This window comes from Mustela putorius, unplaced genomic scaffold (assembly GCF_011764305.1).
Source record: "Mustela putorius furo isolate JIRA1106 unplaced genomic scaffold, ASM1176430v1.1 tig00000721_pilon_pilon_pilon, whole genome shotgun sequence".
NCBI classification, from domain to species: Eukaryota; Metazoa; Chordata; class Mammalia; order Carnivora; family Mustelidae; genus Mustela; species Mustela putorius.
In genome coordinates this window covers 629,680-646,426 of record NW_025421456.1, presented here as the reverse complement: position 1 = coordinate 646,426, position 16,747 = coordinate 629,680, and the positions used below count along the sequence as shown (strand labels likewise).

General features: G+C 37.6%; 1 protein-coding gene across 1 annotated transcript in view; it reads left to right on the top strand.

The window, feature by feature from the left end:
• LOC101680027 (rho GTPase-activating protein 20-like) overlaps positions 1-15,316 on the top strand; it is a 30,307-nt gene extending 14,991 nt beyond the window's left edge. The window contains exons 6-14 of the mRNA XM_004747991.3: positions 538-615; positions 2,999-3,065; positions 5,621-5,779; positions 8,199-8,374; positions 9,720-9,881; positions 11,406-11,515; positions 12,047-12,236; positions 13,722-13,833; positions 14,923-15,316. Of these exons, the coding sequence (XP_004748048.1) occupies positions 538-615; positions 2,999-3,065; positions 5,621-5,779; positions 8,199-8,374; positions 9,720-9,881; positions 11,406-11,515; positions 12,047-12,236; positions 13,722-13,833; positions 14,923-15,053 (1,185 nt within the window). The 3' untranslated portion in view covers positions 15,054-15,316. The remainder of the gene's footprint in view (positions 1-537; positions 616-2,998; positions 3,066-5,620; positions 5,780-8,198; positions 8,375-9,719; positions 9,882-11,405; positions 11,516-12,046; positions 12,237-13,721; positions 13,834-14,922) is intronic.
• Positions 15,317-16,747: the final 1,431 nt, after the last annotated feature.

The following is a 16,747-nucleotide window of genomic DNA, read 5'->3' as shown; positions in this document are numbered from 1 at the left end:
AACAATGGAAAGCTTAGTAACCATGATGGCTGGTACAGAGAAAGTAGTGACTAAATAGTAGTTTTTAAAAAAACGTCTTTCATAGCCAGTTCTTATTCTGATTTTGCTGATACTGATTATATAATTACAAAGAAAGAAAGCCATACAAAAAAAAAAAAAACATAACTCAGGAAGAGCTCCTCCTTTTTAAACTATCTTCCCCCTCCATTTTGGAAATAGCCATAGGAGCCGAGGGTCAGGCCATGTCCCCTTTTGGAATTCTCAGTTTTTCTCTTTCTTGTTTAAGCTCCTATATTTTGTGTGCCACAAATCCTTGAAGGGAAATATATGTTTTACTGAAATGTTTCCTACTAGTTTCATGTTATATAAAGAAACGAAAATATTATTATGGGTGTGTGCTCTACTTATGTTTTACTTTGTCATTACCTGAACAAGCATTGCCTTTAGAGTATGGATAATAATTTGGCAATAATAATTTGGTCACCTGCTTTAAATTTTTAAAAATTTATAGCAATCTTTCTTATTTCTTTTTTCCAGTCTGTAACTGTAACAGCAACAAATTCAGACACAGTGAATGACATTATCAACATGTCACTACGAATGCTAGGAATAACTGTAAGTTGCCTGCAAACTATTTTTAGTTTAAAAACCAACTTTGACTTTAGAGATTCATGCGTGTGCATGTGTTGTGTACCTCCCATTATAAAACAGCTGATTATTATAGATATCATAGTCCTATTTCGTCCTCCAAATTTAGAAATTGAAGGCAGCAAAGCTATATTATTAACCTATACGTGGTGCTATTCTTGCATTGCCATTTTTAATTTTCTGCAAATTCAAAGTCATAGAATAAAATTGGGCTATAATTTTAGAGTACTAATAACAACATGCAGTTTATTTTATTTATTTTATACATAGACAATAAAATATTTCTAAGTTTCTAAATATTTCCTCCTCTATTGGACTCTTCTTTCTGTGTCTTCATTTCGGATTCCTTCCCATCCCTATTTACCCTGGTTCTCACCCAAGGAGTCAATCCCAGTTTGATGAACCCTGAATTACATGTTTGGTTGTACATTTTGACATAAACACCACATGGCTAGAAGCTACCTCCTCTTGATGCGGTTCCTTGGGATGAGGTGGGTCACGCCCATTTTGAACTGGTAAGGAAGAAGACAAGTTCTGAATAAGACCATGAGAACATATCGCTTTCATCTTGTTTTGGTTTTAACTACCTTTTCCTTTATGTTTTGATGGTACTGGTGTGAGTTGCTGGATTTTTTTTTTTTTATGAAAGATATGGACATATTTGATGATGAGGTTTTCTGAGGAAAAAGAGAGGGAGAGTGATAATGGTTGGACAGAACTGAAGGGAGCATTTGTAAAGCACAACTTCTTATATAAAATCCTCTGTAGGGGTGCCTGGGTGGCTTAGTCATTAAGTATCTGCCTTTGGCTCAGGTCATAATCTCAGGGTCCTGGAATTAAGCCTCTCATTGGGCTCCCTCCTCAGTAGACAGCCTGCTTCTCCCCTTCCCTCTGCTACTACTCCTGCTTGTGCTTTCTCTCTCTCTCTTTTTTTCTCTCTCTGTCAAATAAATAAATAAAACCTTTAGAAAAATAAAATTTAAAAATCCTCTATAAATTTGAAAATGTCTTGCTATCATGACATGACATAATTACAAGATTCCTACTTAAATTCTATCTGACCCAATGGTGTAATTAAGCCCCTTAAAAACTCAGAGCAACCAGAATTTGGCATAAGAAATCAATGATTTCTGAACAAACAAAATTTAATAATACATCCAAAATAAAATTGTATTTATATGTACTGGGTAAAGCACATCTCTACATTGATTTCTAACCTGTATGATATATATACTCTAAATAAGAACTAAATCTTGGAAAGAGAGTGAGTGGTTTTAGGGATAAATTTGGGGAGATCAATTAATGATATATCTCATTTTATGGCATGTTTGTGATTTTCCTTTGCACAAAGTGATCAATCTCACTAGACAAAGAATTGCTGTTTTAATGAAGAACTGGGGTTGTTTGGCTTTATGTATACCTGATTTAAAAGGATTACAGAATAACATTTCCAAACCCTACCTACCTTATTAGCTCTCATTTCTTATTTGCAATACAATTTTGAGAAGATTTAGCTCTGTATCTGTGTCCGTACCTATGACCTTCCTTCATAAGGGCAAGGCCATGATTTTTAATCAGGAGTCAAGGACAAGCATAGTACCTATCACCAACAACTATTTCAAACATTTTTTGCTTTAGTCTCCTGGATGGCTCTTTAAAATAGTTCAGCAATCTTTATAATTTAGACTTGTTTGTTTCAAGTGGGATTTCCAGTATTACTAGGCAGTAATTCTGCTGGGGAGTAATTGTTTTCTGCATCTGACATGTTGTCTAAGATAGACTCCTTTTCCTTTCTCTCCCTGAAGTGGGGCTTACCGCCACCAGTGGCTAACTTCAGTCTACTATCTCCTGAAGGCCCCTTGGGCATTCATCTCCTTTTGCTCAGGGCTGCTGACCTATTGATGCCTTTCAAGTTACTTTGCTCAGAAATAGTCATAGCAGGGTATAGGTCTCTCTGGACAATATGCATGTCTGGGCAAGACATATGAAGGCAAAAGCTAACATACCCAAGGAGTCTAGAGACAACAGAAGGCAGCACTCTGAGATAAGCCCTTTCCTCCTTAGTGAGGGGGCACAACTGTGATTTCTTATGCTATAGGCCACCTATACAGTGAGGAGCTGATTGTACTGTGGTCTCCTGGCCTTTGTAAAAAATGGCAAGAATGTGGGATGGTCTACTGGTGGCTGTGAGGGAATCAAGTGAACAAGTACTATAGCTACCTCCATGGACCAAACAGCATTTATACTGGTGCCAATTCTTTCTTTCTGGAAACACAGAAATGCTAAGGAAATGTGTTCTTCAAGTACTGTTAAAGATTTGTTATGATGCATAGTTCTTTTTGTCTCCAAGGGCTCTGAGAAAGACTACCAGCTGTGGGTGAGTTCTGGCAAGAAAGCGGCCCCACACCCACTCAGTGGTAAGTGTCAGGAAAACCTAAGATGGGATTGATTAGGTTCAAAATTGTAACCCTACATCTCAAAGTAATGCTTGTTCTGTCTTAAGCTTAAATACCCTTAAAAGTAAAAATCACATGCAGTATTCACTCACACATTTATTAAATAATTGCCAGGTACTTACTTTATCCCAGGCACTGATGACATCTCCTCATTCAGCAGCTTATGGCCTAGTTAGGGCTAGTAAATTTTTCTTTTCTACTACTTTTTACCCAACAAACAGAGCTGTCTTGAAAAATTTTTGTTTATTTATTATTTGCTTACTTATTTACCCACTTAGGAATGAAAACAAAAGGGATTGGAATTTCTTTTCCCATACATTCATTTTTCATATTCCAGTCTTGAATTCCAGTTCCTAACTACTAAATAGCCTCTATTTTGTGAAAATCCTCTAAAATCCAGTCATGGCTGTGAATCTAGGTATAGGTATCTATTTAACACCTGCCATGTGCCCAGAAGTCTTCTCAGCATCATAAAGAAAATGAGATAATCACGCTTAAACTTCTCAAGTCTTCACTGACTAAACTACCTGCACTTTGCTGTTTCTCAGGCTTTTTCCATCAGTCTTAAGTTTATTGATAAACCTTTTATACCTCTCCTAAGATAGTTATTAGCACAAGTTTTCTTAAAAAAAATAGATCTTTGGATTAGCAAAATTGTTCAGTGCTTACTAGAAATAAAAGGAATAAAAAACAAGAGAAAGAGGACAGGATATGTAACAGACCTTGAAGTAGTAACGTATGGTAAAGGCAACAATGATTTTTGCTAGAAATCTTATAGCATTCCTTCTTATATGCAATTTTTTTTAATCTTTCTAATAATCCTGTGAGGTGGGATGTCTGGGTGGCTCAGTCAGTCAAGTGTCTGCCTTCGGCTTAGGCCATGATCCCAGAGTCCTGGGATCGAGTCCTGAGTCAGGACTCTCTGCTCAGCGGGCTTCCCCCTCTACCTGCCACTCCCTCTGCTTGTGCGTACTCTCTCTCTCTGACAAATAAATAGAGTCTTAAAAAGAAAATAATCCTTTGAGGGTATTACTCTTTTTAAAGTTATCTAAAGGATATTTTCCAATGATCTGGAAATCTAAACAACCAGTTTCTTTCTATGGAATGTATATTCCCACACTTAGAATACAGAGAGTCACCAAGCGCATAGCTGAGGACAAAGCCTACCCCCCATTTCATGTTCTGTATTAATGTTGACATCTTTGTAAAAGTCGGTCAACAATAAAAAGGAAAAAAATACTGAAATATATTTATTTTAATAAATTGCATTAATTTAGGTAAAACAATGTAGATGATAACTTTTCAGACTTTGAGCAGTTTCACACACAAAGGCATCTCTGAGGAATCTGGAGAGCCTGTCATTCATGCTGATCCATTAGCAGCATTCCACATGCATTCCATTTTAAAAAATGCTCTCAATTCTCAGTTGCAGATTATCTCCTGGTTATCTTGGTGACTTGGTTGTGTTGCTGTCATAGAAACTTCTTTTTCCTTAAAAAAGGGAAATCACTGTGATTCTTGTGAACAGAGCACTGACATTGCATCTCTGACAGATGAAAAAAAAACAGCAAAAGCTCCCCAAGTTACATTCAATAATAAACAGAAATGACAGAAAGAGAACTTTCATTCTATTCTTAAAAAATGAAATCCATATCATATAGCACAGGGTCTTTGATAATTCTATGGAGAGGAAACAATGTAAAGCATCCAAGAACAAAACAAATCACTTGCCAGGCAATTCTCACTGACTGTGGTTGGGTGCAGTTTTCCATTCTGTAAACATCGCTTTGCCCTTTGCTTCTGGGTTCCCAATACTGTGCAGCCTTCCCTCTCATCATCGCCTGGCAGGACTCCTTTTGGAGGAAGGGCAGCTGGTGGGAGGGAAGCATAAAGCATAAAGTCTACCGATCCCACCACCCATGCATAGCTCTGGCTCTAGAACTGACAAAAGGAAATGGAAAAAAAAAAATCTGTTCAACTGACATTGTGTGAGAGAGAATAGCACTTCTTAATATAAATGGTCCAATTATTTAAAAAATATTAAACTACCAATGCTTATTAATATATTTACTCTGATCCTTATAAGTTTGTGTGAGGGCAAGCATTTCAAAGGATGAATGTAAGGATTAGAGGGGTCAAGTAATTTCCCTAAGATGTACAGATCTTATTAGTTTCAAGGCAGAAACGAGAAGGCCTTAAATATTCTCAGATGGAAACACAGCAAAAGTCAGCACTGTGCAATGCCCTGAACAATCTATGTATTCCAAGCAAAGTAACATGCTTAAAAATTTTTTTTTTCTCTTCTTAAAATCTTTCCCTTGGGCACCTGCTTTTTGCAGCGTGTCCCCAACAGGAGCAAATATGATGCTCACTCAGGAGGCACAGCCTTTTTTTATCCAGAAGCCCCAGAAGAATAACAGCATATACCAGTGTGATGCGCACACTCATGGTGAAGGTGGGTTTGATGACAGCCATCACCATCAACCTGAATCTCTATATATATTTTTTCCATTTAGGACATGAACATCCATCTACTACACTGCTGCCACAAACATCCGAGGACTCCACCTCTTCTTCCACCCTCCAGGAGTCCCTCCTGGAGCAGAAATTCACAAAGGTGCAAGACCAGTTCATCCTGAAGCCCAGACACCCAACCCAGAACCAGCAAGAGAGAGGTGAGTCCCCTCCCTTTCTTCAAGTGCCTTCTCTTGATTTGTGTCTCCACTCTTGACCACAAATTCATGACACAGAGCTGACTCTCTCTGTGGGGACTGGGGAGGAACAGTATAGGCAAAAACTCCAAACTATGCAGAGTCAAGCTTAGAGAAACCCAAAGGTCTGAAATCAAGACCCAACTCTCTTCTAGGAAGGTTGTTTTAATTCTTCTAGGTAGACCGTAACTCCTTTCTGTGTATCCCCAGAGCACTTTCTACGTGTAATTATGTGTGACTTAATAGAGCACAAGCTGTTTGTGGCCTGGAAACAGGTGTTCCCCATTCCAGGGTTTTGTCTAGTATCTCAGGCAATCACAGGGTGGGATCAAATGACTGCATGGCTTAGACACACCTGGAATGGAAGAACTCCAGTGGAGTAGAGAGTTATGGAACTGAATTTGTTTTATTCTGAGCTTAGGGTGAAGAGGTCTTGGGGTTCCAGTTAGAATTCAACTCTCAATTCTGCCCCCCACTTTCCATGTCTGCTTCAGACCCAGGTTAAGGCTGGAGCTAGACTGAATGTTTATGATCAGAGTGTTTTAATCATCCTTCTTGCTATCTTTTGTCCTACCATTCCAGTATTCCCATGGATAGTTCTTTCTCTAATGAAAATATGTTGTTAATCTAAGAAGAAATGGGGCCAAAAAAGAAAGTATTTTATTGCTATGATTGTTATTCTATAAGCACAAAGTTTAACAATTTTACTTTTTAATATTCATACCCTAATTTGAGCATTAGGAAACATTAACCTAAATCTTGCCAGTGCTGTTTAAGAAAGGATAGGTTTCTATAAAGTTAGAAACTTAGAATGATTATTTAATCATTCTTGTATTTGCGTGGCTATAGTGTATATTTTTATTAGTCACAGAGGCAACATGAACTCTGACAGCAAATAGCATACATACATTATTTAATCATTCTTGTATTTGCATGGCTATAGTGTATATTTTTATTAGTCACAGAGGCAACATGAACTCTGACAGCAAATAGCATACATTACAAAACATCTGGCTAAGTCTAAATATACCTTTGAGAAAGTATAGGGCTCTATGTCTACCTGCTTTCTGTATGTACTCCTAGAGTAGTTAGCTATACAGCTTTGTATCAAGGGATACAACATTCTTCTTAAGAGCATTCTTCTTATTAAAGTTGGATAATAAAATGTATTTGGGTAGTTTTAGAAATAATAAAACTAGGGTAAAAGTAGGGAACCCAGGTTGCATACAGCAACTCAATTTATGTATTAACTTGTATCTTAAGCAAATATGTACATTTTGATGTACAGAAATTTCCTCCTGGATTTAAGAATGTATTTGCTTTCTTTCTTCTCTCCTTTTGAAATGGTAAGGGTATCAATTCCAGGGCAGGAAGAAAGAGCCTTAGTTAAGCAAAATGGTGGCAGTCTTTCATGATTGCCTACCTTCTAGAGGTTGCAAAATCAAATAGAAAATGGGAGTGATGTCTGCTTTGGGGGAGAAGCGATTAAGAGATTAAGTCTAGACTGCCTGAGGCCCTCTGAGCAAGGAAATTACTTTTATCAAGGCTGCCATGAACCATGTCTTGTGCTGAGTAGTACATTATATTTAATTCAATGAGTTGTAGGCAGCAGCATTTACGTTGAAGTTGAACAAACCAACGCTTAAAAATTTTTGAGTAATCTAACCAAGTAGCAGAATCAGGATGCTTCTGGTCTTGGGACTTGGTCTCTCCAGTCAAGCACCGTGAGTGTTGCCACCCATGTAAGTGGACACGATGATGCACTCATTACATCCTAGAAAAGCCTAGCAGTCAGGTGTTTAAGGATTTTTTGGTGAAATGTTGCTCATTTGTTTTATCCTTCTGCAGCTTGGCTCCTCTGTGGACCTTTAAAGAATTTAGTGACTTAAGCAGATTATGTAAGCAAATGTTAAGGTATCTTACAAGGAAAATATTCATAGTTGACCAATAGAAACTTTGAACTCAGCTTTTCGCTGCTGAGCCACCCAGGTGCCCCTGTTTTTTAGCTTTTAAAATCAGATCTGACACCTGATGAATCCACTGACCATACTTACTAATAGGAAGCAAACAACTACAAGTTGAATGCCTCATGATACAGCTCAATAGGCAGTAGATGGCACTGAAAGTATTGACCCTGAATCTGATCAAGTCTCTAGGCTTAACCATTACTTTGCAGGATCTGGGGAAGAACATGCTAACACCATAAGGATTCTATCAGCCATTATCAGATAATGGAGAATTCTACACAATGAGTGACTCAGTTTGCACTCTTCTAGCCATTGCAATGAACATGCTGTAAAATGGCAATTGTGAAAATAAGGTTAAGCTAATTAAACTACTACTACTACTACTAATAATAATCATCATCTCACTTCTTCCTTAGACTCAGACCAGAAGAAAGATAAAAGGTATTCTTTCAGAAACTGGGCCTTTTGGCGGCGCCCCAGTACTTGCCACAACAACCAGTGCACAGCCCCACCTTCTGCAAAGCCTGGACAACTCTTTGGAGTTACTCTCACGGATGTGTGTGATAATGACAACTTGCCCTCTCCAATTCTGGTAGGTCTTCTACAGCCCTCTGGAGGAGGGGAAGCTCAGAGAGGTCAAGTGTTCTCATCCAAATCTATCCCCAAATGGAGAGGTCATTAGATAGCTCCTGGCTTTGGCTGAGAAGCTCTCTGTTATCTCAAAGAATAGAATCTGAGTTAGGTAATACAGAGTCATGAGGCAAATACAACAGGAAAAGACATTCTTGTCCATTCCACTTGTTTCTTGTTTCCACTAAGACCCACGTAGTCCTGTTCAGATCAGTCAAAATGGACACTATGTATGAGTCTCTGAGAGGCCACATCATCTTCACACTCTCCCCTTCATTGCCTTCCTGAACTCACATTAGTCTTAAGTTTCCTTCAGCTGAGTCTACTCAATCTAACAACTACAAACACCTCACACAAGCATAAAGACTCATCCTCTGGCAAATATGAATCCATTTAACCCTAACAGAATATGTCAAACAAAAGCCACAGTTTGGCCCGTGTTATCTCAAATTGGTGTATTAAATTGTCAGGGTTGACATTAATTGAGTGTCCAGTATCCCTGCGAGCACTGTACTCAATGTAGGGAATGTTCTGCTAGATAATGAAGAAATTTATCATGTTAGTTACATGCTTAGCTATCACCCCAGTCCTTGCATCACAGCAAATTTAGGGGGTAGCGAGGATTATCATCCCCTGCTTTTCACAAATGAATTAGAAAGGCCTCAGTACAGTATGTGTGTGCCCCAGGTCACACAATAGATAAGTAACAGATTTCAGATCCCTTGGATTACCTGACTCCGGTCCTTATCTTTCTGCACTGCAGGGAGAGGACATGAAGATAGAACAAAAGACAATGAAAGACTCATGAGAAGGGAATATAATCAGAGAAGAAGAAGAGAGCTTTTGAGCCTGATTTTTCAAAAAGGAAAGAAATAGAAGTAGTAGGAATGAAATACACAGTCACTTAAAGAGAAATAAACAAATGGGAAATGAGTATGGCAAAAGATTTCCATATTTAGGAAAGAGCATCTATATAAGGGAATAATGAGAAAAGAATGGTAAAAAGGGAACATGGTAGTTCCACAAAGGCCTTGAAGCAGAGAAGTTTGATTTAAAAGTGTAAATTCAATGAAAAGGAAAATCTGATTAAAATAAGTGTTTAAAATGTTTCAGTGTATGACTGTAAAATTGATTTTTGGGTAGAAAATATATAGACACACTGAAAAAAAAAAATCTAAACTGACTTTAGTTCTTCCAGCTCTTAAACAGTGTACCTTCACATTCTCTTGCTCCTTCAAAAAGGAGGCAAGCTTGTGCTCTGTGGTTGTGGATATGAATTGTCATACACTTTTCTTTCCTTCCTACAGGATATGCTTTGCTTTATCAATCAACAAGGGCCACTCACTGAAGGCATCTTCAGAAAATCAGCCAATATGAAATCATGCAGAATCCTAAAGGAGAAACTAAATTCTGGGGACAAAGTGAACTTGGATGATGAATCAGTTCTTGTGGTAGCATCCGTCCTAAAGGTAGGGAAAGTTCTAGCATTATCCATACACAAGTAACTGAAACTATGATTGGTTTCCTTCATCATGACTGCCCAAGAACAATAATGGGCATAACAGATTAAGAACCTAACAAACTGAAAAACACTTGACAAAATCAAAATTTAAGGAAGCTACTTTAGGAGTTAAAAGCCCCATATGTTAGAAATACTTTCCATTTTCACCACATACCGCCCTCCCTACCTTCACTCCTAAGACTCCATGCAAAATACTAATACTAAAATGACTACTAGTAATGATAACAAATTTCTAAATATGCACTTACATGTACACAATGCTTATCAAAGCAAACATCCTTACCACCTTCCTAATGAAGGCAAAGTTTCCAAAAGAAATGGAAGAGAGAAAGAATTTAATTCATTCATCTTAGCACATATTAACAGCTCTGAACAAACCTAGGTTAATGTAGTAATACTACAATCTTAGAATCTCAGTCACATTCGGTCTTTCCTTATCCCCCATCAGTGCTGGAAGATATGATAAATAGCAATAGTCCAGAAATGACTTAGTTAACCACTATTACACTGGGGTCATAATAACATACACTAGTAATATACATATAGGCATCAAGAATGATGATGCACTAAGTATGTGAATAGCAAGATGAATGTTACCCTCTTACAGAGTGCACACGTGGAATTGATTTTCTAGCAAGAGTTAGTGGATTCTTTCCTATTTCCATGTTATAAGCACAGACTAGGAAGAGGGCAACCACTTGTGGGTATAGTTCTTACACATTTCTAAAATTTTCTCTTCTGAAAGTTAACTGTTCTTGATGGAGAATCAGACTGCAAACTTGGACTTGATAATATCATGTCAAACTAACTGGAGAATTGGCCTAAGCTAGAAATGAATATGTCATCAGGACCACATGAGTTTGCCATAGAATCTTGACTTTTAAACAGTTAAGAAAAGGAAGAATGAAGCAATTATGACAGTAGCTTTCTTCCAAGGAGCACATACACCCCACGTCAGAAGACCTAGTTCTTTCCTAATATGTGTGCAAGAGCACACCTATTTATGTTCTGTTTCAGAACTTTTCTTGCTAGAATTAAGAGCTAGTACTGTGTCTAAAACAAGCAAAATGAGTATGTGTATTTCTGTCCAAGAAACTAATAGGATTTAGGATTGTCTATAGCCAGACTCAGAGTTTGTGGTAGTTTGCAAAACACACACACACACACACACACACACACACACACACACACAAGCTCCAGATGATAGAAGGGATCTTTATCTTCATTTACACCACAGCCTGAGCTCTGCTTTTATGTTTCTAAGTTTTAGTTGGAGAAAATCCAAGCACCTGCTTCTGCATGTGCAAATCAATGGAGAGAGAGAGCCAAGCTCTGTGTGGGTCATCGTTTGGGTATCTGTGAAGGAAGTGAGGGGGCGACTGAACTTTTTAACTAAATATTTTCTCTGTAATATTACCAATCTATATTTTCTATTATATATATATATATATTTTTTTTTTATCTCCATAAGGATTTTCTTAGAAATATCCCAGGAAGTATATTTTTATCTGATCTCTATGACAAATGGCTTGGTGTTATTGATCAAGGGAATGAAGAGGAGAAAATAACTGCAGCCCAGAGGTAATGATACAACAGTTACTCTACTCTGGTCACATCTCAAAAATACAGCTAATAAACTATTGGGAAAATACTGGCTTAAATTTCACAGCTTTGTCCACTAAAATAATGATCCATGCCAAAGAGTTTCAATTCTTGACACCCATGGAGACCAGCTTCAAAATAGAGGCATTCCTTAGGGCTATTATTGTTCTTCTCCTGATTTTATTAATATGGAATCCTTGGCCATTTTATACCTTCTGGATGTATGAAACTGGTAGATGAAATCCATTGGTCTAAGGGAGATGCTAGAGCATCAACTGACAGGGTTATGACCTTAAGTTTGTCAAACATTTAATTAACCAGAGAAGTTTTTATCTGGTTTAGGAACTGAATTCAGTGAAATATTTTTGTATATACTCATGCCTGCAACTCTGCTACAGCAGACTGTGTACCAGATATACAAAGATATATCCTGTCCCCTGTCTTATGTATTTCCAACCTCCTAAGTGGAATGACTTGTCTTATTTAAAAGTGCATTTTTTTTAACCTTAGACTTTTAGCCCAGCTGCCAAAAGCGAATGTTGTTCTTTTGCGATACCTTTTTGGAGTGTTATACAACATTCAGCAACAATCCTCATCCAATCAGATGACGGCTTATAATTTATCAGTGTGTATAGCTCCAAGCATCCTTTGTCCACCTAATTCCTGCAGCTTGGAATTGGAAGAAAATGTCATGAAAAAGGTAATGAGGGCTCTCATTTTTGTTCCCCGGTGGGGGGTGTAGAATCCCTGCTCTGAACCAGAAATGTGCAGTAGTAACTCTGATAGATCTGTTTTGTAAAATGCACATTTTCATTAGGCTCCACTAGAGTGTCAGAATTCTTTATCCTACTCTGGTGGGGTCTGCGAAGGGGTGTCTTTAGGCAGGAAACTCAGAGCAGTTGAGTCACTTCTTCCCCATCCGGGAAACTAAACACTTGACTAAACAGAGAGAAAAATCATGTGATACAATAGAAAAGAACCTGGGCTTTGGAGCTTGACAAGTCAAGGTTCAACTCTCAGCCTAATCCTTGAAGGACTTGTAATCTTGGGCAAAGTCCTGGTTTCCTCATTACACAATGGCAACAACATCCAGCTCCTCCGATCTACTGGCACATCCTAGGTGGCTTGGGCAGTATGAGCACCCATGGCTCATTGGCTCAACACATTGGCCTTCCTCTGTAAGTTGTGGCTCATTTAGAAAAATATCTGGCTACTATTTCACCTCTGCTACATCTAGTAAACTAGTAAAAGATTTGAGAACATCCTAATGGAACTGCAACATGCCTAATAAGATGACAGCTCTTCCCCAAGCCAGCATGTGGCAAAGCAATGCATGAGAAAGGACTGAAGTTAGACAGACAGACATGTTTTTTTCTCCAACTGTGTGGGTTTTCCCTCACAAAAAAACCCACAAAAATCTCTGCTTTCCAATTTTAAGATACTTCTTCATTTAAGAAATGGATTTCATAAGTTTTTGTTTATACTTTATAAATTTTAATAAGATGTTATATGTCAGTTACAGCTCAATAAAACTGGAGACAAAATTTACAAATAAAAATAAGTAAAATTTAATAAAGTAGGTTACTTTGAAAATTATCCTAGTTTTATTTTATTTTATTTTATTTTAATATTTATTTATTTGAGAGAGAGAGAGAGAGAGAGAGAGATAGTGTGAGCAGGGCAGAGTGAGAGGGAGAATTCCAAGCAGATTCCCCACTGAGCATGGAGCCCAGTGCTGGCTCCATGTGAGGCTCAATCTCACCACCATGAAATCATGACCTGAGACGAAATCAAGAGTCAGATGCTCAACTGACTGAGCCACCCAGGTGCCCCCAAAATTATTCCAGTTTTAATGACATAACCATTAATAACAAAATGTTTGCTATTTAAATAGGCTATAACTTATCTATAAATTATATATCATATTTTATATATTATATAACTTTGCCCCACTGATGAACAATATTTTAAAATCTGTACCCAAAGTATACTGGAAAGTATCATTCTTTCTAGATTATTTTTTAGAGAACTTTGATTTTTATATATTTTTATCATATTTTTATATATGAATTTTTCTTGGAAGTCTTTCACTTTTTTTGTTAGGTCCAAGTTCTATATACAAAATATGATTTGAAATTATGCCCTATGAAAAAAGCACCCCATTTTTTGTCTTTTTGTGTTACAGGTTTCTCTTGTAGAATTTCTCATTGAAAATTGCCTCAAGATATTTGGAGAAGATATCACTTCCCTCTTGGGAGAGAACTCAGTGAGCTGTGATAACAGCGAGAAGGCTGAAGGTACCGTGAATAATTTAATTGACTTTAGAGAAGCAGACAGCAAGGCTGACAGGGGTCATGGGAGATGCTTAGACTGCGCTGTTCTGGAGCCCAGAGCATCCACAGGGCAACGATTTCCATCGGCTCCTTCTTCCAAAGACTGGCTTACAGGTCAAGGGAGGTTTCCCACCATTGTGAGACCAAAGAAAGGATGAGATGAGGTCTCTGACTTCAAGAAGTTTCTAGTGTAGATCATAACAGCATTAGGAGTCATGATGGTCTGATGCAGTGTTGGGGAATTTTTTTCTAACAAAATTTTAAATGGGTCCCATATACATATATGTGTTTGTGTGTCTGTGTGTGTACACACACACACACACATATATACATGATATACATGAACGGATATATATGCACACATGCATATATATATATGTGTGTGTGTGTGTGTATATATATATATATATATATATGAATGATGTGCTCTGGTTGAAACCACGGTGAAGGGCTTTTATTCCCCCTCCCTCCTCTTTTTGCTCAGTGACTCTTGAGGCACCACAAGATTCCGGTGCTCTTTGAAATGGTTGAAAAGAACTGGTATCATTGAGAAAAAAGGATTTGACTTGAAGTCAAAGAACTTCTCCAGAGTGTAAACTCCTGTACCCCTATTGACCAGCTATATTGTCTTTGGCCAATTATTTTAGCTCAGTATCAGTTTATTCATCTCTAAAATGTGGATAAAAATAATGTCTAAATCTTAGAATTGTTGTAAAGATTAAATAAGATGATGAATGTAAAATAAATTTCTAAGAAAGCTATTAGTAGGACTAGGAGAAGTTTCCGTGAGACTAAAGCTAATAATATTTAAACCTAACTAATCACAGCTAACTGGCAGCAATCCATTTTATAAGCTAGAGTTTAGATTCAGAACCTGGAGATGTGTGTTATCAATCCCTCCATATTTTTAGTATTTCTTGGTTTTATGATATTTACCTCATTGCTTTGAGGAAATCTTTAGGAAAATACTTGTCATCAGGAATTAAGATGAGTATAGTGTCATGTCTGAGACTATGCTTATATAAGAGAACTGTTTGTTTTTCATTTCATCAGTGACAGAAGAACAACCTCTTGAATCCAAGCCAGTGAGAGTGATAGTGATTTACAAAAAGGCACAACTGCAGAATGATACCAAGACCCCATCTTGCATGGATCCACCCAACTACCTGTCTACAGTTACCTAAGTCACTGAAGACTCTAATCTCCATAATGACACTTGACACTTCCTTTTTATTTCCTATAAGAACTCTTTTTCCAATGAATGAAAAAACGAGCCCCTTCCAAGGTACCAGCTCATCCCATTTGAATTTTTCTTTTCCCTCATCCCATATATCCATATTGCGAAAATCTATCCATAAAATATCTCCTCTGTCTTCAATGCCTAGCATATCATATTACATATTTTAGTATTGTATTGTACCACATATTTTGATATTGATGTAATAAAAATCATTCCATAACTCAGTGGGTTAGACAACCATTTTATTTGCTTATGATTCATATCAAACCTTCAGTGGAGCTTCATCTGAGCAGTTCTGGTCTCAGCTGAGGTCACTTGTACCCTTGCAGTCAGCATGAAGCTCACCTAGAGCTAACTTATGTGTCTGTTGGTGCTCTCAACTGGTCTTCATGTCTTCAACAAGCTAGACTGACCTCATTCATATGGTGGAAGAAGAGTTCTTAGAAACAGGAAAGGTTTTGCAAGAGTTAGTGTGGGAGAGGTTGCAAAGGACTATGCCAAAGATAGTGATTTACAAGACAAGGCATTCATTATTTATTGAGACCACACATGGTAATCCAAACTTAAGGCACCACCAATACTATACATATTCTTTTATTCATCAGCTTTTAATCTTCAGTTCTGCACACCAGCAATTCCTAAAAGGCATTCCAAGTGTGGTAGGAAACATCTTTGAAATAATAACTGATTTTTTACAGCAGGTATTCCTTGCCCCTCTCCTTCTCCCTGTCTTAAGCTTTCTTAAGAGACAACTAAATCACTTCCTCAGGGAATAGAAGCTATAGGAGAATAAGAGGGAAAGGGAGCTCTTTGTTGTTTATGAGTTTTAAAAATTTAGTTTTCTAGGAAACAAAAATGACTCATGGCATAGAGTAGAAGATTTAGGTGGAAATCTCATGGGAAAAGCCCCAAACCATTAGGTACAAGGGACATCTGCACCATTTGCTGGATAGAAATCAAAAGAAAGCAATAAAGTCCTCACAGAATAGCTAACTGACACATCTAAGAAAGATGGGGTCCCTGTGGATCCACACACTGTTTCTTATACCTCAGCATGGAACAGATCAGTAAGTAAAAGTATGCTCATCAATCCCAGAATAGTATGGAAAAAAATAAAGAGAGCCCCTGGGTTTGAAAGACATGTTTCAGCAACAGTAGTACTGACCAGTTCCCCAGGACCAGAGAGCAGTAGGACGTCTCAGCAGATGCTAGTATACATCAATGACACAGAGCACCAGATAAGTGCCACCTCACCATTTCACAGCTTCCTAACTCCCTGGTACTAGAAGACTCCAGAACATAGACACACTCATGGGGGAAATTAAGAGATCCTGAATTTCTACCAATCTGAGAACAGAGAAACTAAACATCAAGTGAATTATTGAAAAATACTGAACTGGACATTTCTTAAATATATCAATGTATAGACTGAGATTGGTATCAATACATATAGAATATATGACCCATGCATGGTTTTCCTAGAAAACATTCCCTGGACAAATAGGTTTGGGAAATTCTGCATTTTCCTTCTGGAAGTCAAATGTCTCAGTTTTTTTCCACATTACTTAACCCTTTTGGAGTAACCCCATTAATTAATGGATCCTGGGAACATACACTAATAAACATTGCTCTAGATTA